Below are 22,586 nucleotides of genomic sequence, written 5' to 3'. Positions count from 1 at the left end.
AGCATTCACAAAACTAAAATAAATATTTTAACATTAATATACAAACATTTAATGGAAAAATCACTGAGCTGTGTTGTATATTTTTCATTTTAATGCTAATTTAGAATAGTTGCCACCTGATAATAGTGTTATGGAGTCTGTTGGTAAACCTTAAATACACAAAAAGAGAGGTTGGAATGCAGCACTCAGCAGTGAAATGGTGCACGAGCCAGGGTACCACCAAGTCCCTCAATAAATCCAAAATAAAGAAGCAGAGGCTCAGCACTTCAAATGATAAGGGGAGTTTATTTCACACAGGCAACGTTTCGACGCACAGGTCTTTCTCAAGCCTTCTCCTTTTTTTCCCCATACAAAATGCAATATAATCCCTCTAAATGCTTTGCGGTTAAAATGGTGACTAAAAATCCTGTCAGATTTTTTTCTTTTTTAAGACCATGCAAGCATTGCATTTTTATTATAGGCTGAAATTACCTTAGTTTACCACTAGGAGGAACCAAAATATCAATAATGTAAGGCCACTACAAACTTCACTCAGATTGGTTGTAATTAGAGCATGCTCAATAGCCTTTCGTAAGTTAAACAAGGACCCCAGGAAGTGTTTTAAGACTTATTGTTTATAGTGTGTGCTAGTAGTTTGAGTTCCCTCGGTGTCAGGTAAGAAAGTCTTTTTAGCTCTCTACTACTAATATGCTTGTATATGACAATACAAGCAACCTATGTTGTACTTATCTGATCATGCATATCACAAAATGAACTCTTATCTCTCTTTAATTTGAAACTACTTTTCAGCATTAAAGTACTGATTATTTAGCATATAACTTTGTTAATAGAAATTACTGTTATTATTATTACTCAACGTAAATGTATACTATACAATGGAAGTGTAATAAATTAAGTTTTTTTAAAAATTTACTAAAATGTTACATGAATTTATAAGATGACCCAAAGGTCATTAGAGTGCAAGGCTGGCCCAGCCAACAGAAAGCATCCAACCACGGGGTAATCATTCCTAAGGTTCTTTGTTAGCTAAATGAAATTGCATGTAAAAAGGCTTATGGTAGTTGCTCAAATTCATGAAATCAGGGTTACTTGCCCTTTTGTCAGTCCGTTTCAGGTGCTGTACAAAGGCATGTAACCATCCACTGGAGGTGTGACTGCCCCAGGTTGTTAGAATTCAACAAGATGATCATTATTTTGCTTGCCTAACATGATATCTCTGGCAGGGTCAGTTGTGTTATAACGGTGATTCTGCATATTCGCCTCACAGGAAGCAATTGTCCTTTCATCCATCGTATTTAATGTTTAGAACACAATAAATATTAAACAGGCAGTAATGCACAGATGTTTCTCCAGGTATCAGTTCCTTTAAAATAACGTGATAAATAACTTAAAAGTGTCAAGAACGCTTAAAGCAACTCTTTTAATCATAATAACTGATAAATATCATTATGAAGGCGTATAACAGGGCAGTGTCCTGGCTTGACACATGTAGTTATGCAGTTCCTTTTCATGATAAATCACAGGTTCAGTAAAACAGAAGTAGACTTTGGAACTGTGTACTTTGCATTACAGTTCTATTATAAAGCTATAAAAATCAGATACATAGCAGGATAACAACCAAGCAAGTTAAGTTTATAATGCAGATTATAAGCAAAAATATGTCTAATATAGGGTCAAATCGGCCCTTCTTCATGATAGAAACAGAATCGGATGGCCCATCTGCTGGAAAGATTAATTTTTTAACAAATTCAGCATAAAATGATACACAGTGGAGTAAGTTAAATGAAAATGCAACTCTCTTACACTCCCTATCTGTAGCAAATAAGACCCTGTAACTCAACACACTGATAGGTAGTTTACAGTTAAGTGCACTTTAATGCATGTGGTAGCTGAAAGGTCCCTTTACATTTACATGGTGCCACCCCTTTTAAGTGAGTGAGGGGATTCTGCAGACCCCCTCCCTCATATGTATTTACCCCTTTTCACACCCACAACTATTACCTGGGCAGGAGATGTGTTTGGATGAACATGTCTACTGGCAATATTTACTTACTGCAATCTAGCTTGATTGCTGGCTTGGGGAATGGCACTGTGGGGCCTAACAAGACCACTCCCCGTGCACATGCATGAAAAGCGTTCCCATTAATTACAATGAGAGCTTTTTTCTGCCACTGATGGGCTGTTTGAAGCAGAATTACTTGTAGCAGGCATGCAGAAATCCAGGACCCTAAGGCAGAGATAGGTCTACAAAACAGGAACCGAGGAAACCTGGGCCTCAGGACCAAATCAAAAGGAAGATTGGCTGGATGTTTTATAAAAAAAAAACTTAACATCCACATTTACAAATGGGGCTGTAACTAGCATATGGTTCAGGGTCCTTCCCCCCCTTAAGGATAACCTCAATTATAGCTTCCAAAGACTTGGTAGGTCATGATGTAAAAATGGAAGGGATTTGGCATAAAATCTACATCTACAAAGGTGCTGAATGAAGACATGGGACCTGCGTTGAACACCTTGTTATCCCATACCCACATATTGCATAAATCCACCAAAACAAAAGTAAGGAGGGAGCGGCTTTGCTGAAGTTACCACATAATGCAAGCATACCAAATACCTTAATACAAACAGCAGCAGTACAAATTGTTGTATTCCCTCCCCTATTCCAGCATAAACTACAAGCATAGACCCCATGTTTTCATTTTCCTAGTTCCCACAGGCTGTCCCACACCCCTTCTGAGAGCAACCATAGATACTGTAAAAGCCAGAATCCAGTCTCTTAAGTAAATAAAATTCCAAACAGTCCATCAAGCAATGAACAGTGATTCCTGGGACAGTGGGCAAAACAAATCTTCCAGGGTGTGATAGTCCTGTCACCTGCCAAGACTAAAGAATACTGCCAAGCAATTTTGAGGCAAATCTCATCTTAAGTACCTCTTAGAAATAAAACTAAAGTTCATAACACCTGCAGCAGGACAAATGCAATGAAGGTTGGACCTAAGGTGTAGCCCAGTTATAGATGATGAAATGAGAATTAAATATATGGTTGGCGTATCCCAAATGCATACGATTCTGGGATAATGTGATTGAAATCACAAGGCCATCATGCATCCTTCGTCATTAAAAAAAAGGGGATACAGGTCCCAATCTTCCTCTTCTTGGGGCTACAGTCTACCAAGGAGATAACCCCTTCCTTCACTCCCTGGTAAAACCAAGGGAGAGATGAAACTTCTGGGACTCTTCTCAGCAAGGAGAGGCACCACTGAGTCTTTTGGGGACCTGGTGCCATTGTCTTATTTTTAGTGCATTGTGCTCACTTAGAACTGGAATTAAACTTTATCAATTTTTTTTTTTCAAAAAGTGACTTGCACAAAAATAAAAAGTGCAGTGCCCATAAAAAACAAAACATGCTGTTATGGTCCCAGCCTATTGTTGTTATTATAAAAAGTAAACCATTGCCAACAAGCTGTAGGTCAGACCAGACCATAATAAAAAAAAAGAGCAAGAGAAGGGTCCATGTATGCACTTACCAGCCCAGCTAACTAATTCCATTGCTGAACTGAACAAACTAAAGTGTTTTTAACGTAAGTTAATTTATAATATGCATTTACCAGCTTTTTATTATATTTATGTTCTGTTTTCAGTAGTAGCTGTAACTTTTATTGGTTTTCATTAATGTGAATGTAAATAAGTAAAAGTTGAGTTCCTTGGATTTTTTGTGGTTAACAGCAATATTACAAGTTAGTGTATCTCTTCTTTACAGAATGCTGTCCTTGGTGGACCATCTCCTGGTGACCTTAAACTTGGAAAACACAACTTTTCGTGTCTATGCTGTCACTGCGTTGCTTCTTCTCGTCCTCCTCATAATTATTCGCACAGTGATCAAGGCAGTGTTCTATATTCATGACTACGCACTCAATGCACAACGCCTGCGTTGTTTTCCGGAGCCTCCGAGACGCAGCTGGCTTTTAGGACATTTGGGATTGGTAGGATTTTAAAACCACTACTAAGTTTTACTAAGATTTACATTTATAATATATCTGTTGTACCAGCATGATAATACTGCCATAATAATAGCCTTAAATATTAATGAAAATCCCAAATTATTGTTCTGACAATACATTATCCTGCAAGGGTAAATGTACCTAAACCTCATGTATACAGACTAGTTGTGCGACATAGATACCCTAAAATGTTGGTTGCAATACGCATTCATAATATGTTTGCTTAACTTAGAGCTATGTTTATATGTCAGATTTGACAGTAATTAGCTATAAACTAATACCAGGATATCTTATTTTTTGGTTCTCAGGATCTGCATAGTAATGTCCTATTGCTAACTTATTGATTGCTCTTCATATGTTCAGGCAACCTTTGCAAGAGTGGTCGATCGAAACTGATAACAAAATGGGGGATCTGTCATTTATTCCCCTTTTTATTTAAGCTAATTTTTACACTTATCAATATGACATTTTATTTGCCTATTTCATAAGTATTGAGTATTGGGTTCTTGTATATAGCATAATATAGATTTGAGGAAGGAGGGGTAGGGTTTTGGGTTTTTTTTGACGCCTATGTGATATCTAGTTTTATTTTTCACACTCCCATCATACTGGAAGGGGACAGATGGAAGAGAGGGTATATAGTTGTGCAGATGATATATAGCCATGGGACCCTGCACTATGTATTACATCTTTGATCTAATCCAAAACTTACATAATCTTTTATATTAATTTTTTTTTTTTTTCATGGCTTTCATACCATAAATAAATCATAATATTAAGCTTGCCTTTACAGATCTAAAGGTTGGCAACCAAGAATATCAATGCTTGGTGTCTGTTAGCTAGTTGGGGGAGTGGTGTCCATACCTGGGAACTCCTTTTTTTTCTCTGCGGTATTGGGGTGTAGAAGTGAATGGCCAGATTTTCAAGTTTGCTCAGTTGACTTCATATTTACTTTGATCTAATAGACCTTGAAATGATGGCTTTAAAAAGAAACTATGTTCCCAGCACATTATGTCATTGTTTTTTTTTTATGGCCAACTGTGGTAAAGGGTTTAAAGGAGACAATTGTTCGTCTTGGAGATTCCCTGGAAAAAAAACACCTTATGGTGTCCAACTGGCTAAGTTTCTGTGGCTGAATACTGTTTTGGTATTGAGTAGAGAATGATAATCTAGACCTCAATCCTTCTTTTTACATTCTTATTTTCCTTAACTGACTAGGAACCTTGTTTGCCAACATCGCTCCATATGTACCTGATCTGCCACTCCAGCTGCAGATCGGTGCTGTAGTGTTCAGCCACCAGCTAGAAATGCCCAGCAGCATAAATGTGCAATCTGTGTCATGTCATGTCCACCCTTACATCATTAGGCGACCAGTGGTCTTCAAGCGTCGGGGTCAGCTTGTTTTTCCCCCAGTCTAGCTATGTCTGTGTACGCTCCCTCCTGTCTTCCAGTCTGTTAATGCAGCTTACATCTTGCTAAAACTGTGCTTCCTACGACATAGAGCTCTATCCTGCCTCTAACTCTGTGCGTTCGCTGATGCCTTGTGCTAATGTAAACTACAGTATTTTTGAAGGTTTTCATCTTAAAAATTATATTATTAGATATAATACATTATTGTGCATTTAAAAATCTTTTCTTCAGTTTTGTAAAGTAGGATATCTATATTGTATATGATGCCACACCTGCTTGTCTCCAGTGTCACTCCCTTGAAACAAAATACTAAACCGCACTAGGTAAGTGCCTAGTTCACCATATGAGGAATCCACCACATCTAATAGTTTAGCTTCAGTTTCCTTGAGCTGCCCCCGTGTGTAGCTTTGCTTTGCTTTGCGGGCGCTTCGCTGTAACACTTGCCTACTGCCTGTCATTGTCTATAGGTCATGCCAAATGAAGAAGGAATGAAAGAAATTGACAATTTACTCAAGCGTTTTACTCAATCATTCGTGACGTGGTTTGGACCCACCATCCCTATAATATCACTTATTCATCCAGATACCATTAAACCTATGGTTGCAGCTCCAGGTACGGTAACTGAAGGGCATCGTGTATAACTATATGATTATTGGCCAGCAAATAACTGAACAATCCAGTATTTTACTGTACATGTGGATATTTGATTGAGACCAACAACCCTCTGATCAGTTGCGGAGAAAGTAGAAAAAAGGGTGATTATTGGGTTGGATGGGGTTAAAAAAAATCCCCTAATTGTATTAAACCGGTAAAGTACTACCAAATGTATCCCCTGGGCAGTGTCCTATACTAATTAAAAATAAACAGACGAAGGCTCAGCACTTCAAGTTGTGAGGTGTTTTAATGTCCACACACAAACAGTGGCAGCCTTTCGACCCCTAGAGGTCTTTATTAAACCATAAACTGTGAAATAATGTGTCAAATACACAAGTATAAATTGAATACATGTGCAAATGAATTGCATAGACAGGATTTCACATTCTCGAAAGTGAAAAATTGATAGTGACAAGAGCAATTTATAATATAAACTATACATGTTTCATCCATGCTTTCAAGTGAAAATGACAAATTCTCAATGCAATCAGCAAAAGTCGATATGTGCGAAAAATATATATAAATGAAAGACACGGTTAAAAACAATAGTACTCTATACACTATACTAATTTAATTGAATAACTCTTTCTCATGCCCACCGTCTAGACATCACAGTTACGTCAACTGTTATGAAACAAGTAGCACTTCCTATTTTTGCATAAAAATAGTTCATATAAATTCTAAAGAAATTTGTTAAAAAAAACAAAACAAAAAAAGTCTTCTAAAGTAGCACAACTTGTCATGGTCAGGACTACTTGCCAAGCCGTGACTGTGAGGAGGGCGTGGACATGAAGGGGTTAATAGCACCAGGCCTCTGGATTTACTAACTTCACCCCTTAACAAGGCTTCAGTTTCCTTGAGCTGCCCCCGTGTGTAACCTTGCTTTGCTTTGCAGGCGCTTCGCTGTAACACTGCCTGTCATTGTCTATAGGTCATGCCAAATGAAGAAGGAATGAAAGAAATTGACAAATTTACTCAAGTGTTTTACTCAATCATTCGTGACGTGTATATCCTGCCTGTATCCCCCCAGGTAGTCTGCCACCAGGCACGATTTTGATACCAGATTCATGAGAAATCCAAATTAGAACATTTATCTCTAATTTATCTATATATATATATATATAATCATCCCACCCCGGGCAAACAACATATATATATATATATATATCTTGTAGAAGTTAATAACAATATGGTAACGTGTTATCCTGTCTTAGGGTTTGTCCAAAGACAGACTTGGATTATGAATATTTTTAATAACAAAAAGACAAGACATACAAAAGAAAAATAAAACAGCAAACCGTTCTTAAAAACAATGGGACTTAAACACAGGCCCCTCACTCACGAGTTTCTCCAATAAGTAGGCCTGTGGGAACTCCTTAAGTCCAGATGGTTTCTTATGATGTTGTTCCGATCAGAGTATATCATGGAGTTCTGCTTTGAGGTCGCTGCATTGCCCCTAAATCAGACTCTGTTTTAAGAAAACACCCCTCTGACCACATGACCAATTATATGACAGCTTTTCCAAGAATTGCTTCCCATCTTTGATGTGCCAATAAGTTATGGTGGGGTAAAGATGATGGAAAACACCTTCACTTAAGATAGGAATGGAATTCCTATAACTCAGGGTCCTTATCTGTTAGGCCATGAATCACCACAGGGGTCCTTTGGGAAGATGACACCTCTTGCCAGAACAGATACAGAGGGCATTCACAAAGAAACACATTTAAATCAACCTCAGATTAACTCATTGAATGCTAATACAAAGGAACAAATCATGACACAATTTACCTCACAAAATCCTACACGAAGAGCTACATTGTCTATGTTTTTAAGTTTTGACACATAGTGAAACATGGTGTTTGACGGCCAGTAAGAACTATTCCATGTGTATTCTGGCTATTTTTTTTTCCTGCTGTAAGATGTTGTGGTAGGGCATTCCAGAGATATGGAGCAGTGAGGGAAAGCCCTTTAGTTAAGATGGAGCCAGTGTAACTTAAAATATGTGTGATACATATAAGTGCTTGTAACACATACTGAAAAAACAGGACTCATTGTATACTAGCCCTATATTTCACTGAGGTAGCCCAATTCACACAGCAACATTTAGCAACAAATATTAGTGGTGCGGATGGAAGAAGGCACATATGCAATAAAATATGCGTACGTATATTTAACAGATATGTGGAACACAAATGCATATTCATTGTTATTATTATGCAAGGCCGGATGATTTGCCATAGTGCACCTTCATTCACAATGTTTAGTGGGCAAGCATTATTACATTATCACAAGTATGGGCTGTTACATTATGACCAGTGTGGCCAGAAAAATTATAAAATTATATTATTATTGTGGCTTCTTGGGGTACTTCCACAAAAGGGCGGAGCCATGGCATGCACCACAGGGACAGCTTCTCCCTTGTTCCTCCAGTCAGGGACAGGGTGTTGACAGAGACTCCACACTTTTGTGGAAGTACTTGCATAACTTAGCCGACACCTGGGAGAAGTGGACAAGGGAAAAAAAAGGAAGGAAGAAGAAGAACAAGAAGTGGAGCGGAGAAGATAAGGCTACATCGAGCGAGGATGTGAGAGAGTGAATGAGTGTAAGGGACTACGAAAGAATGTGAGTGAGCATGAGTGAGTTTGGAAAAAACCCTCAGAATTGTTGTCTGAAAATGAATGGACCAAAAACAAAGCAAATAATTTGAATTGCATTTGGTCCATATACACAAGTCAGAAACATTATTCCTAGTAATATTGAGTGCAAACACATTGCCCAGAAATAATTCTTTAAACCCGTAAAATTTTGCAAATTTTTGCTGGTTATACTTAATTGTTAAATTGTTGTTGCCATAGGAACTGATAAAAGCTTCATGTGCTGGTTTCATGGGAGTAAGCCGTCTGAGGAAAGAATAAAAGTACCTTAAAGGAAATCCATACTTGCCAGGAACTGAAGATACTCCCTTTATCACAAATACAACTCTTATCAGGACTAAATTAGTTTTTTGGTAGATATTTCAGTAAAGGCCCTATAGACACCATTGACTTGCCATGAGCAACAGGATTTGGGCAGGGACACTTTCCTGAGGTTTAAATATAGCTATGCTTCTTAAAAACAAGGAAAGTATGTGAATGGTTAGCATAAAATACCACTAAAATAATATAATGGATGTTATAGATAAAAAAGTTATTAAAGTGTCAGCAAGTAGTGGTTTTATAACCATAGAAACCAATAGATCTGATGGAACCAATTGAACCAAAAGAGTCTGTAAGCACATTCATTTGGCTGCTTAGACCACTTGACACACTTTTCCCCCAAAAAAATATTTTATATATAACTCTGTATATAATTTGTCGTCTTCATTCATGAACTGCCAACACTGTGGAACTCCATTACATGTGATATGTTAATGCATATGAACACATCTGACACTACATTCCACCCTGGTCCAGATCAGGAATACTGAAGAAGGATTGTTGGTGGTGGACAGTTTGGTGAAGAATAACATCTATGCCTGCTCCTGGTGGTTTAGTCCTTTTTATCCAATCGTGAGGCTCTTCCACCCGAATAGCATTAAACCAGTGCTTCAGGTGGCAGGTAGTCTAGTCTTATGAAATGCTAATGATACCTATCGCTTGGTGCTTTATTGGACTAATGCACAGATTGCCCCAATGTATGGGATCTCAAAGCTTCTTAACAAATGGGCTTTATTTTGCAATAGCTTTGGTGCGTACAGGTGCTCTAATTTTCAGTTTCTAAAACTGAACTTAATCTTGCATATAGGCGCTATTGCTTTATCCTTTCAACATTTCTGCAAAACTGAAAAATCTCTCCTGAATATTCAGGATGCATATATGGTCCAAAGTATTTCTTTCTGCCTTTCATAAACACATGTGGGGAGAATGCATATATAATGAAAATGGATCTGAGACTAGCTGGGCTAATAATGGACAATGCTTAATAGTTTGCATTGTTGACAGCACTTGGGTTGCCAATGATATTAATTGATACTTTATTATCATAGTCCTGCTGCACCTTAAAAACTAAACATAAAAAATGTACATACGCTGGGAAAAAACCTTTGCTAAGCCAGTTACTGATGGAACTTTGTTTAGGGCTTGTAAAGATGGCCTACAATATTCATGCCCATGTATTTAGAAGGTGAAGTCATCAAAGTCCCTGTTAGTGTAATGGTCAGGTGTCCCAATAGCTTTGTCCATGTAGTGTATGAACATATGGAGTACCCATGAACATTGCTTAGCGACAGAAGGGGGCATCACTTACACAAAGCCTACCTTTAGTGTCAGATGGAATGGATTCTCACACAATGCAGTTAATATTCTTATTCTTGTTTTTAAGCTGCCATTGCACCTAAAGATGAATTGTTTTACGGCTTTCTGAGACCCTGGTTGGGTGAGTATTTTTTTACTATTTATGTAATTCTTGCATAATTCTTATGTAGTTTCTATTTTCACTTGCATAACCTAGTATTATCCTTGATTTACAGTAGAGTTAAGGCTCCAAAAAATGTATTTCATTTAAAATAAAATACATTGCGGGAACTAAAAATTAAAAAGTTATGGTTATAGTTTCCCTTTCAAAGATATACCCCCGGGGATACAATGTTTCAATAAAAAATGTTGTTCAGTATACAGTGTATCATCTAAATCAGTAGTATAGTTACTATCAGCATATATGAATTATGATGACCAGACTGAAGTGTTATGATAAAGATATGAATAATCAAAATAATATGTAAAATAAACTTGAAAAACTTATTGCTGTGGATTGTTTTGTGAATAATGATAATAAATGATTGTTTTTTTTATTATAAATATATCTAATATTTGGATGAATTCTGTAGATATATACGAAATTGTAGTAATGATGTTTTAATGGACCCAATATAAATATTCTAGATATTAAATAAATATAGTTTGGACATACTACATAATATATAATATAATATTATATAAGCTTTGTAACCCTTTCCAGGCTGTTTCTCATCTGTTCTTGACTTTCTTTAGATCGCGGCATCATATGCTGCGTTTTGAGACCTTTTAGCCTACTTTGTAAGACAGTTTCTATTTAATTGGTGTTGAGATTCAACAGGACTGGCAGTAACCAGCCCTGGCCGTGTCTACTGAAATCCTACTTATCAATAAAACTTGGTTAATTGGTTAGTTTAGTAAGGGGGCAATTACTATTTCACATAGAGCCAGGTAGCGTTGGATAGCTTTTTTCCTTCTGTACATGACATCATTTAAAAACTACATTTTGTGTTTACTTGTGTTATCTTTGTCTAATATTAAAATAAGCCGAATGATCTGAAACATTTAAATCTGACAAACATGCAAAAAATATAAAACATTTTTACAGCAACAAAGTCCAAAAAGAACTGAACGACTTGTATTCCAATGCCATGAGGTATATTATTGTGTAAAGAAACCACGTCCAAGTTAGCAAAGTAACACGTTGATGACAATGTTATCGTTGAGTATTTTTTACTGTTTGGTATATTGCACACATGATGGCAATTATTCCACAATGATCCTTTGAATACTCTCTAAATGTAAATTATGATAATAAACAAAGGATAATAATAATAATACACATTTCCATGTGATCATCTTGTCTAACACTGTTGATTTAAAGCTGGTGTTCAATCTATTTATTAAAGCGTACATATGTATCATAGAAATAGGGGAAATGTAACTGGCCTGTTATTTTGCAATACGTTGTATACATTTCAAAATGTTTGTTTAGTACCACCTGTGTCATTTCTGGAGTACTGGTAATGCAGAATGTCACAAGAACACGCAATGACATCTGGAATTAGGCTTGCTGACGCTCAGACTATGTTGTATGACCTCCAACATTCACAACTGCATTTCAGAAGTTGTCTGTGCAGAATGTTACTTCACATTCCAAGTGGATCTAAGCTTTGTATCAATAATCGTTTAATGTAATTAACTTTACTTTATAGGAGATGGCCTTTTACTCAGTCGAGGTGAAAAATGGGGTCAACATCGCCGACTGCTAACCCCTGCTTTTCACTTTGATATCCTGAAACAGTATGTGCAGATCTTCAACCAGAGCACGGACATCTTACATGTAAGTTTTAATTATAATATTATACTGTTGGTTAAGTACCAGGTCACAATCTTTTATGGTACAAGCTAGCTAGGCTCATAATACTAACCCTAATATAGCTGTGAGCAGGAAATATACATAATATACTCTTCTTCCAAGTTTAATTTGTTTCTTTAAAATGGACAGTCTTATGTCCGTGACACCCCTCTAATAAGGAATGCATATTAAAGTAATCTTTGGTCAGTGTTTCAGAAAACTGCTTTTAAAATGTAATGGTTTGTCAGCAGTGGTTTTTGCCTTGCATCTCTCTTTTTTAATGTGGAACCACGAACACTGACCTTTAACAAGGGCAAGTGAGTCCTGCAGTTGTCTACATGTTGGCCTGGGTTCTTTTGTGACTTCCGGGATGAGTGGAATTTTGGTAGGCCGACCACTTCTGTCATCAGTTCTTATCTTAAAAACAAAACAAAAAATATAGCACAACAATGGCGATGATATTTATACTTCCTGTGTACATCCAGTATTATATATACACACAAATGTGTGTTTTGGAAATTTTACAATACTTGGTCACCAAAGTGGCTACTTGGGATGTAAAGAATATACAATTAGTTTGTTTATAAAAATACCACTTGTGGCTGTTGGTCAGTACTGGCTCTTCCTTGGAAGCAATCTGAGAGTATCAGTTCCCTAAACGCCTCGGTTACTCCATGTGTAGATTATTGAGAAAGAGGAAGTGTTCACTATATGTGTCATCGTCAACCTTGCAGCTACTAATGACAAGTACCGTGTATCATTTATCCCTCTCTGGCTCTGTAGGCCAAGTGGCGAAGGTTAGCAGCAGATGGCGCGGTGTCATTGGACATGTTTGAACACATCAGTCTAATGACCTTGGACACACTTTTGAAATGTACCTTCAGTTATGACAGCGACTGCCAAGAGTATGTATCTTCTTTTGTCCTGACTGAATATTACTGACAAATAGCATAAATCCTACAATACAGAAAAATAGGCATTTGAAGGAAATATTTTTTTCTGTGGTACTTGCCATAAAGGATACATTATTAAGTTGGTTCCATTGATCCAAATAGTATTCCAGGCAATATTGTGATTAAACCTTCTAGTGGAACAGGACTTCTGAGAAAAGTATTGTTGAGTCATATTTTGAGGAATAGTCCTGTGTACAAAGGACATATTTGTCTCATATTGCGATATGTACAAGAAGATTCTCAGTGGAGCGACAACACTGTCAAATTCACATCCTTATGGTTCTAGATTTTATATGTACCAGGCAGTAGGTAATATTTGGAGTAGGACCCATGGGAACCAAGAAATGCTTTGTTGAGTCCCCTATGTTAGAATTTATCCTGGAATAGTTTCACTTTTGCTATGAAAAAATGGGCTTCTGGATGAGATCTGGATCTCTGGGGCTATTGCCAACAATCAAATGCTTAGTAACATAAGGAATGATTCATTGAAAAAAAAAAAGTACCGGTATATTTTTTAAAAAGTATGTTTATTTGGACAAATTATTTGGACTAAATGTTAAATACAGATATAATCTGGTGTATTTATTTTGTTATAGGAAGCCAAGTGACTATATTGCTGCAATTTATGAGCTGAGTTCCCTGGTGGTAAAACGTGAACATTGTCTGCCCCATCACATTGACCTCATATACTACTTCTCGTCTGATGGAAGGAAGTTCCGACGCGCTTGCAAGATTGTGCATGATTTCACTGCAGGAGTGGTTAAACAGAGGAAGAAAGCCTTGCAAGAGAAGGGTGTTGCAGACTTTATTAAGTCCAAACAAGGGAAAACCAAAGACTTCATTGACATTTTATTGTTGTCAAAGGTTAGGAAACACAATTTTAAGTATTTTATTGAAAAAAAAAATGCCAATTAAGACAAATACCATACCTTTTACTAATTATTACATTGATAATATATACATATTATATTCAGATAATGGCATACTGTATCAATTGACAACCTTTGCACTCAATCCAACTTTAGTTCCCATGAACTGTAAATCTGGATATCATATCAATATAATTGTTAGTATTATTATCACTTAATCATATAGCTTCAACAAATTACACGGCACTTCTTATAAAAAAGCGTGTTTGCCAAGTCTAACTTGCGGATTCACTAAAGCCAACTCACATTAGCTATCACTAAAAATATAGCAAACAATGTGCATATACTTGCCTGCAGGAGACTCGAGTGAATGCAAGTTAAAAAAAATAGTTAGGTTCCAAATTTTCATCTTGCCTACTTAGGGGTTTGCAAGGTGACTCACAAGTCCACCCTCATCACTTGCACAAACAAAATGCCTGACTTAGCCATCCACTACATCTAATCATCCAGGTAGGTGGGGTGAAGTCCATCCAAGCACCCTTTGGGTGCAACTGTCCACCCCTCTGGAACGCAAAGGGAGCAACCTGTGGGTGGAAAAAAAGGCTATCGCCTATTTTCCAGGGCCCATCCATCAATGATCTGCAAAGTGATCAGTCCTCATGTCATGGTCAAGAAAAGGTGACCGCCCAAAAAAGAATAATATAAAAAAAGACACATGACACTATTGAAATGTGAAATTTTAGGCACTGGCACACAACTCACATTTTTGTGAATATGGAAATGAATGCAACCTCAATCAAGTTTAGTGAGTGGAATTAACCCTTATCTCAAGACACAAGCATAAACACCTGTTTAATAGGTCAATAATAATAATTCTGATTCCTTATATTAACAGGATGAAGATGGAAACCAGTTATCTGAAGAGGAAATGAGAGATGAAGTAGATACATTTATGTTTGAAGGTAATATGTCATGTTTTGTCCATTGACACAAGTGAAATAATTTGGTAATTAAAAAGAAACAAAACAAAAAAAAACCATGGAAGCAGCCTCTAATTAAAATGGTCGGTTCCAGGTTTAGTGAAGCAGGCAGTGTTTGCTTAACAGTTTCTTCTTCCGGAAACAGAGCAGAACTTCACTTAGGAGTGCTACTGATTTATCTTTCTGACAGCTGTCTCTTCATGTTAGTCTTGCTCTTTGTTGCACAGGTCTTGGGCATACATTCTCTTCAATTGAGTTTTCCTAAAAGTTGGGTTCGGGATTGAGACAGCCTTAAATGGCGGAGAGGGAGAGTATTATCTGCCCACTAGAGTTTTTTGTTAACTGCAGAAGCCTAGGGCTGTAGTCTTGGGGTCTTTTATTTAAAGACATGGTTGGATGAGTTTGCTGTGGAAGAACTTGACGGCCCTGCACAGCCTCGTCCAACATCAGTGGCTGACTTCACAAATGCTCTACTGGATGAATGGGCAAAAACTCCCACATAAACACTGTCCCAATACTGTTGTCCATATAGTGTGTGTATCCTGTATTGTTTCTAAATGGATCTAAATCTTATGGAGGAAATAAATAGAATTTTGCAAAATATAAGCCAGTGGCATCTCTAACACGAAAATAGGGTCAGTTTCAAAGGGCTTACTTCTGCACCAAGAAGAATTGGGTACCCTGCTGCACTACAGGAGCTTTACTGGCCTGTGTTACATTCCTATGTACAATTGCATACTTACAGTACATTTACTAAGGGGGGTCAGGACTTTAGATGTATTTTCTTGACCATGACATCAGAAATGATTAGCTAACATGTTTTACATGCGTGTTTTTAGTGCATGTCAGAGAGCATTATTTACAAAAGGTGGATTTATGAATAATACTTCAAAACATTTGTTTACACTGATAATGTATTGTTTAACATGTGTCCAAAATGTTCTTTCTCAAGGACATGACACCACAGCCAGTGGATTATCTTGGATACTGTACAATTTGGCATGTCACCCTGAATACCAAGATAAATGCAGAGAGGAGATTAGACAGTTAGTCCATGGGAAAGACTCTGAGCACCTGAACTGGTAAGTTCCTATTTCAGACATTGGGCCAGATTGAGTGACCTGTTTAGGTTTCCACATTCATTCATTGATGATGTAATTTGTGATATCATGTCTGATCTCATTAGCAAAAGCACTTTTGGGTTCAACTTAATTTCAAAGTACTTTATCTTGTTTTCTAGCTTTTTAGCTTTAGACAAGAAATTGTTTGGTAGTACCTGCTGCCTTCAAGCCCCCATTTGCCCTCTGACCCACTATATACAGCTCACACCTAACTGCCCTTTCCGTCTCCTTAGCCATCCAACTGCCCTCTTCAGCCACCTCAGTCCCCCAACTGTCATCATCAGACATCTTATCTCCAAAACTGCCCATTCAGCCACCATCTGCTACCCTCAGCCTCCAATTGTTCCTTTCAACCCTATCTTTCTCCTCTTTCCCCGGCTGCTCGCTTCAGCCACCTCAGCCCAATATCTGCCCTTCAGCCCCCCTTACTTATTTCTTTGTGTCCCGACCCCCTACTGCACTCTTCCGCTGCTTCAGCCCCCTAACTGCCTTGGCACCCAACTGCCCTGTTGAGCCCTCAGCCGCTTCCTCACCCACCATTTGCCCTCTGTCGCCCTATACAGTATGTCACAAAAGTGAGTACACCCCTCACATTTTTGTAAATATTTTATTATATCTTTTCATGTGACAACACTGAAGAAATGACACTCTGCTACAATGTAAAGTAGTGAGTGTACAGCCTGTATAACAGTGTAAATTTGCTGTCCCCTCAAAATAACTAACAGTTAATAGCCATTAATGTCTAAACATTGGCAACAAAAGTGAGTACACCCCTAAGTGAAAATGTCCAAATTGGGCCCAATTAGCCATTTCCCCTCCCCGGTGTCATGTGACTCATTAGTGTTGCTCTACATAAAGATGGCCTAGGCCATAAGAAGATTGCCAAGACCCTGAAACTGAGCTGCAGCATGGTGGGCAAGACCATCAGGCACGGACTGGGACAAAAAATAGGCCCGGGCATTTAAGACTGAGCAGTCCATTTTTATTTATTTATTGTTAAAGCCCACCCTTCATGTACCATCTTTACATTTCCCCAAATCACTTAAACATTCATGGTAGACACAAACACTTACTCACTCATTCACACAAATCATTAACACATATTCATTAATGCAGTCTCACAAATCATTCAAGCAATTCATCCACACATGAATTCATTAACTCTCATACGCATTCTCATACGCATTCACACAATTCATCCACACATTTATTCATTCATTCTCGTACGCATTCACACTACCCCCTCTCCCCATCCCCTTCTTATCTGCCCATTCTATGTTCCCCCTTGTAACTGTGTTCCCCCTTATCACTATGTTCCCCCTTCCCCATTTCTCAATATGTACCCCCTCTCACTATCTATCCCCTCTACCCCCTCTGCCCCTTCTCACTGCACCCCCCTCCCTTACCCTACTTACCTTGTAGCCGGAGTAAGCAGCAACTGCGACCGGGACCGGTTAACATGAAGGATGTTAAATAAAGTAAACAAAAAAAAAACAAAACAATGTTTTAATTTAAGCACTGTGCGGCCGCACACCCCTAAGGCTGGCCCTGGTGGGGGCTGCCCGGCCCCCTAGAGTGGCAGACCCGGTCGCAGTTGCTACGGGTTTAAGGGGCAGGTGCCCCTTATGCCCTGCGTTAATGCGGCAGCATAGGCCCAGTCAGTCCGGTCCTGACTGAGGTTGTTTTAAACTAGGGGACTGGAGCTGCAGCTCCATCAGCCCCTGCGTCAATCCAGCCCTGGGCCGCCCGGCCCACCGGGAAAATGCCCGGTGTGCTCGATGGCCAGTCCGGTCCTGATGACCATAGAGCAGATTCACTGGACAGGTTCCACTTAGAACAGGCCTTGTAATGTTCGACCAAAGAAGTTGAGTGCATGTGCTCAGCATCATATTCAGAAGTTGTCTTTGGGAAATAGACGTATGAGTGTTGCCAGCATTGCTGCAGAGGTTGAAGGGGTGGGGGGTCAGCCTGTCAGTGCTCAGACCATACGCCGCACACTGCATCAAATTGGTCTGCATGGCTGCTGTCCCAAAAGATGATGCACAAGAAAGCCTGCAAACAGTTTGCTGAAGACAAGCAGACTAATGACATGGATTACTGGAACCCTGTCCTGTGGTCTGATGTGACCAAGATAAACTTATTTGGTTGTCATGCGTGTGTTTGCATACATATGTGACTACCAACTACATGATGAAATAGATAAATCAATAATAAATACAGTAGTAACTGTCTGGATTTAATTTGTTTAAATTGTAAAATTTTCCAGCATTGCAATGTTTGCTTTTAAAAGTGTTTTTTTACTGTGTCAAGACTGAAATTTTTTGGGCATATTTCTTTACTGTAAGCTTTTGCATCTTGCAACCATTATTTGTTACATTTTGGGTACTATAGTGGTGTAAGCTGCCATGTAGTTTGTGCATTGAGCCTGGAACCAGGTTGGAAAGCATCAGTCAAACAATTTGAATTTCATGTCCTTTGCAATCACAGCTAGGGTATTAAAGATTATATTTTTATACAATAAACAGGCAGTTATGCATTTTTTTACTTAATTCTATTGAATCCTGGTGATTCCAGTCTAGGGGGAAAAAAATCTCAAACCTGTTGTTCTGAATGAGATTAATGAGCATAATGTTGGATCTGGTTCTCTTGGATAAACAAAAATCTGTCTTGCTTTCTAGGGATGACCTCTCTCAGATTCCTTTCACCACCATGTGCATCAAGGAGAGCCTTAGACTTCACCCTCCTGTTACAGCTGTGTCCAGGTCCTGTACTGAAGACATCAAACTACCAGATGGCAAAGTTATTCCAAAAGGTAAAATTCTGAGCTTACAAATATTTTCAATGTTACTTAGTTGCCTATATGTTACTTAGCTGCCTATATGTGGCACTTTAGGTGCGCTTTCTAAATAAACCCAATGTAAAGATATTATTTTTTTGTAATACAAAAGGAAAGGGCATGTAGCTCAATATTTTTCGAAATTAAAATTGATTCAAAAGGGGAGAGGCTAACTTTAATGAATGCATATTAATTATGGAGGGCCTAAACAATTAGATCCTCTGTTAGCTTTTTAATAATGCTTACAAACCACTTTGGGTCATCACTTAGGGATCTATATGCTTAAGGATCTGTAGCTGTACTGCAAAGAAAGACAGCCCGTGAACTGCACCACAAACTGAAAAACAGCACTAATCTATTGCAGTGTCAAAAGTCTTGTTGTAGGACACAGCATGCTGGGGTATATGTAGTAGGCAATGCAAATGTTGTTTTTGGCCCATTCATTCGTTTTTGGGCAACGATATTTCGTTCCCAGCCCATTCAGACAAAGGTAGAAGAGAGAAGAAGATGCGGAAGTGGTAGATAGAGGAGGTAGGGAAACAGAGAGGGGGAGAAAGTGCGAGTGAATGTGGACCCACAAATTTCGGTTGAAAATTCTGAGCGTTTAGATGCATCTTCGCCCGATTCTTGGGGGGGTCTGGCCTCATTTTCATGGCAATCCACACAAGTCTAATATCTAGGTTCATGAAGTGTATCTGTATGCTGACCAATTGTTTTCGTAGCGGTAAATAATCATGTTCCAATACAGAAAAGACCCCTGTTGTCCAGCTGGCCCATAAGTGTTCCAATTCTTGCAGTTGATACAGAAGGTGCACATGCATAGCATCGGTTTTCATCGGATAACGGGGGCAGGATGTGATACACATGTAATGTTGCAAGTCTGTGTTCGCACTCAATGCTTTAAATTACCTTTGTTGTGTTATTTTGTTATGTTTTCAGTAAAACTAAATTTTTGTTACATTTAATGAATGGCCATTAAAGACGGGATTCAGAAAAGCTAGGGGCAGGTTTTCTCTGAATCATTGTTCGCTGTATTTTATTTGTCTTTTCATGTCCTCTTTTAATGTTTTAAGGAAACACCTGTCTTATAAGTATTTACGGAACCCACCATAACCCAGTAGTTTGGCCCAATCCTGAGGTACGTGGTTATTACACGTTATTTATCTCCTTATATCCTGCTAATTCCATACCCAGAGAGAACTTACATCCTAAGGTGAGCCCTTTTATTTTTCCAGGTTTATGACCCATACCGCTTTGATCAAGAGAACTCCCAGGAGAGATCTTCCCATGCATTTGTACCTTTCTCAGCCGGACCCAGGTAAAGACACTTCAAGAATAAACCTTCTTTGCTGCAATACATTAACATACTGAATATTCTTATATTTTTGCAGCTCAAACATTGAAGGATTTCTTTTTCCTTTAGTGTTTTCTTTTTCTCTCTCTCCATCCATCCTTATTTTGTTCTTATATTTTACACCTTCGTCTTTTTATTTTTGTAAATCTTTTATGATTTACGTATTAACAACTGCAAAACCAACAAAGTAAGCAGTTATAAGGCAGATTGGCGCATTGACAATGCTCCTAACAAGCCACACATGCTCAGAACAGGTTTTTATCAAAATACATTATGTAGATGGAAAGGGATGCATCTGTAAAATTAATTAAATGAGCATAAAAAAGTTGAAAGCATGAGATCATAATAATTTAATAATGGGAGGCTATAACTAAATAATCAGTCTTTGCCATAGATAACCCAGATCCTTTTCCCCAAAACTGTTGTGAGCTGTTCTTTATGACTGCATGTTCTTATAGCTGAGCATTATTTAATTTTGTTTTATAGATGTTTCAGTAAATAAAAACATGTTTTGGAACCCTAGTGATGCCACCATGATACAACAGAGATCCATAAGGGAATCTCCACTAATGTTGCACTTCAAGCAGTGCAACCCGCCCCCCCCCAAATAAAAATACATAAATGAAAGAAAGAAATGAAGAAAAATAACTATTAAAAGTACCCCAACATGGCATACCTCTACCACTAGAAATCTGAAGGTTCACTGCCCCCTATTAAAAAGTATTAATAAAAAAAGAGTAGTTAGTAGTTAATTCATAAAAAAAAAATCCTTTGTATGTGAGGTATTACTCTAATTGGGGGATGTTGCAAGTAGTCTAGTGAAACAATATTAAAGAGGTATCAGTATACAAAAAGACGATATACTCATACTGCTTCATAGATCACTGGTTAGACCTCATTCAGAGTAATGTGTCTTCAGGCCGTGGCTTCAGAAAGGCATACATAACGTAGAGAGAAGGGAAGCTAAAATGGTACACATCAGAGATTACTTAATAATCTTGGGAGTAAAGTGAGGAAGTTCTACTATATAGAATTTGTTGTAGTAATACCAGTGGGGTATTCAGGCCTAGGGCCGAACCCAGCCAAGACATGAGAAAATGACTCAGAAAGGGCAAACTAAATGAACCAGTTTGCTTTTTCTGCCATCACAAAAGTGTGTCAAAAGGATATGAGGGAAATGGGTGTACAAAGCAGCATCACAATTTTAAATTCTCATGTCTCAGGAACTGCATTGGGCAGAACTTTGCCATGGCCGAGATGAAAGTTATGACCGCTCTTACACTGCTGAGATTCAAGGTGACCCTGGACGAGACCAAGATCGTGCGCAGGAAGCCTGAGTTAATCCTACGTGCCGAAGATGGACTGTGGCTGAAAGTAGAGAAACTGTAATTAAGCTGTTGCTAATAAACTTTCTTTCAGAATGAAAACAATCACCGTGTGAAGTTAATCATTACAAGCGTTTGTCTTTGTACATGATGACTTGTGAATTGTGTTATATAGGGAAACCTGTTTGTCTTGCTGCTCACCAATATGTAGGTATTTGCTAAGGCACTGCAGAAAAAGGAACAGGAGTAAACCCTAGAAGATCACTGGTGGCTGTACTACGTGCTTAGCGTCCCCGCTGAACTGGTATACAATATAATTACAATATATCACATAAGCGTTCCTAGGAAATCTCAGGATTTGACCCTGAGCCTCATGGTTTGTACTTTGATCTCAGGGTCTCATTGAAATGGGCAGATCATCAGATGAACACAGCCTAGAGGTGACTTCATGTTATATTCTGATATGACCACGAAAGTGCCAGCTACGTAGGAGATACACAGCTTGCAGTCTGAGCCCACTTTGCTCATCATGCTCAGCCAAATATCAAATGTAACCCCTTTCTATGCATTTAGAGGGCCGTGGTTAAGATCCTTATAAGTGACATTTATCACCCTTACACTACAGGGTTTGTCACTATATATATATATATATATATATATATATATATATATATATATATATATATATATATATATATAATATAATATATATATAACACACATATATTGCACTGTGGTTACCTGTGCAGAAATTAGGGAGGTGCATGTGTCTTGCTAATGGGTGAATTATTTCAGATTTTATTCTTATGACTTGACATAAGTCTCGGTCAGCGACAATCTACAGTTGTTACACCAGGGTTTTGTGGCCCAGATACAGCAGGATTAAGCATTTGCAGAAATACATTATATCAACATGAGAATCCTCCAAGATGTAAACTGTATAATCAGACTTTG

General features: G+C 38.1%; 1 protein-coding gene across 2 annotated transcripts; it reads left to right on the top strand.

The window, feature by feature from the left end:
- Positions 1-590: 590 nt before the first annotated feature.
- LOC128472752 (ultra-long-chain fatty acid omega-hydroxylase-like) lies at positions 591-21,737 on the top strand. Of its 2 annotated transcripts, none has more exons than XM_053454696.1 (13): positions 591-654; positions 3,761-3,983; positions 9,518-9,662; positions 10,425-10,478; positions 12,052-12,179; positions 12,978-13,099; positions 13,744-14,011; positions 14,912-14,978; positions 15,949-16,078; positions 18,796-18,929; positions 20,027-20,091; positions 20,189-20,271; positions 21,531-21,737. In XM_053454696.1, exons 2-13 carry the CDS (start codon positions 3,762-3,764, stop codon positions 21,694-21,696), a joined length of 1,584 nt encoding a protein of 527 aa, XP_053310671.1. In that variant the 5' UTR covers positions 591-654; position 3,761; the 3' UTR covers positions 21,697-21,737. The 2 variants fall into 2 exon arrangements, with proteins under 2 accessions (XP_053310671.1, XP_053310670.1); XM_053454695.1 differs by lacking the exon at positions 9,518-9,662 and adding an exon at positions 5,879-6,023.
- Positions 21,738-22,586: the final 849 nt, after the last annotated feature.

Source organism: Spea bombifrons, chromosome 2 (genome assembly GCF_027358695.1).
Source record: "Spea bombifrons isolate aSpeBom1 chromosome 2, aSpeBom1.2.pri, whole genome shotgun sequence".
NCBI lineage: Eukaryota > Metazoa > Chordata > Amphibia > Anura > Pelobatidae > Spea > Spea bombifrons.
The sequence above is the reverse complement of the archived record's forward strand: the minus strand, read 5'-3'. Positions and strand labels throughout refer to the sequence as shown.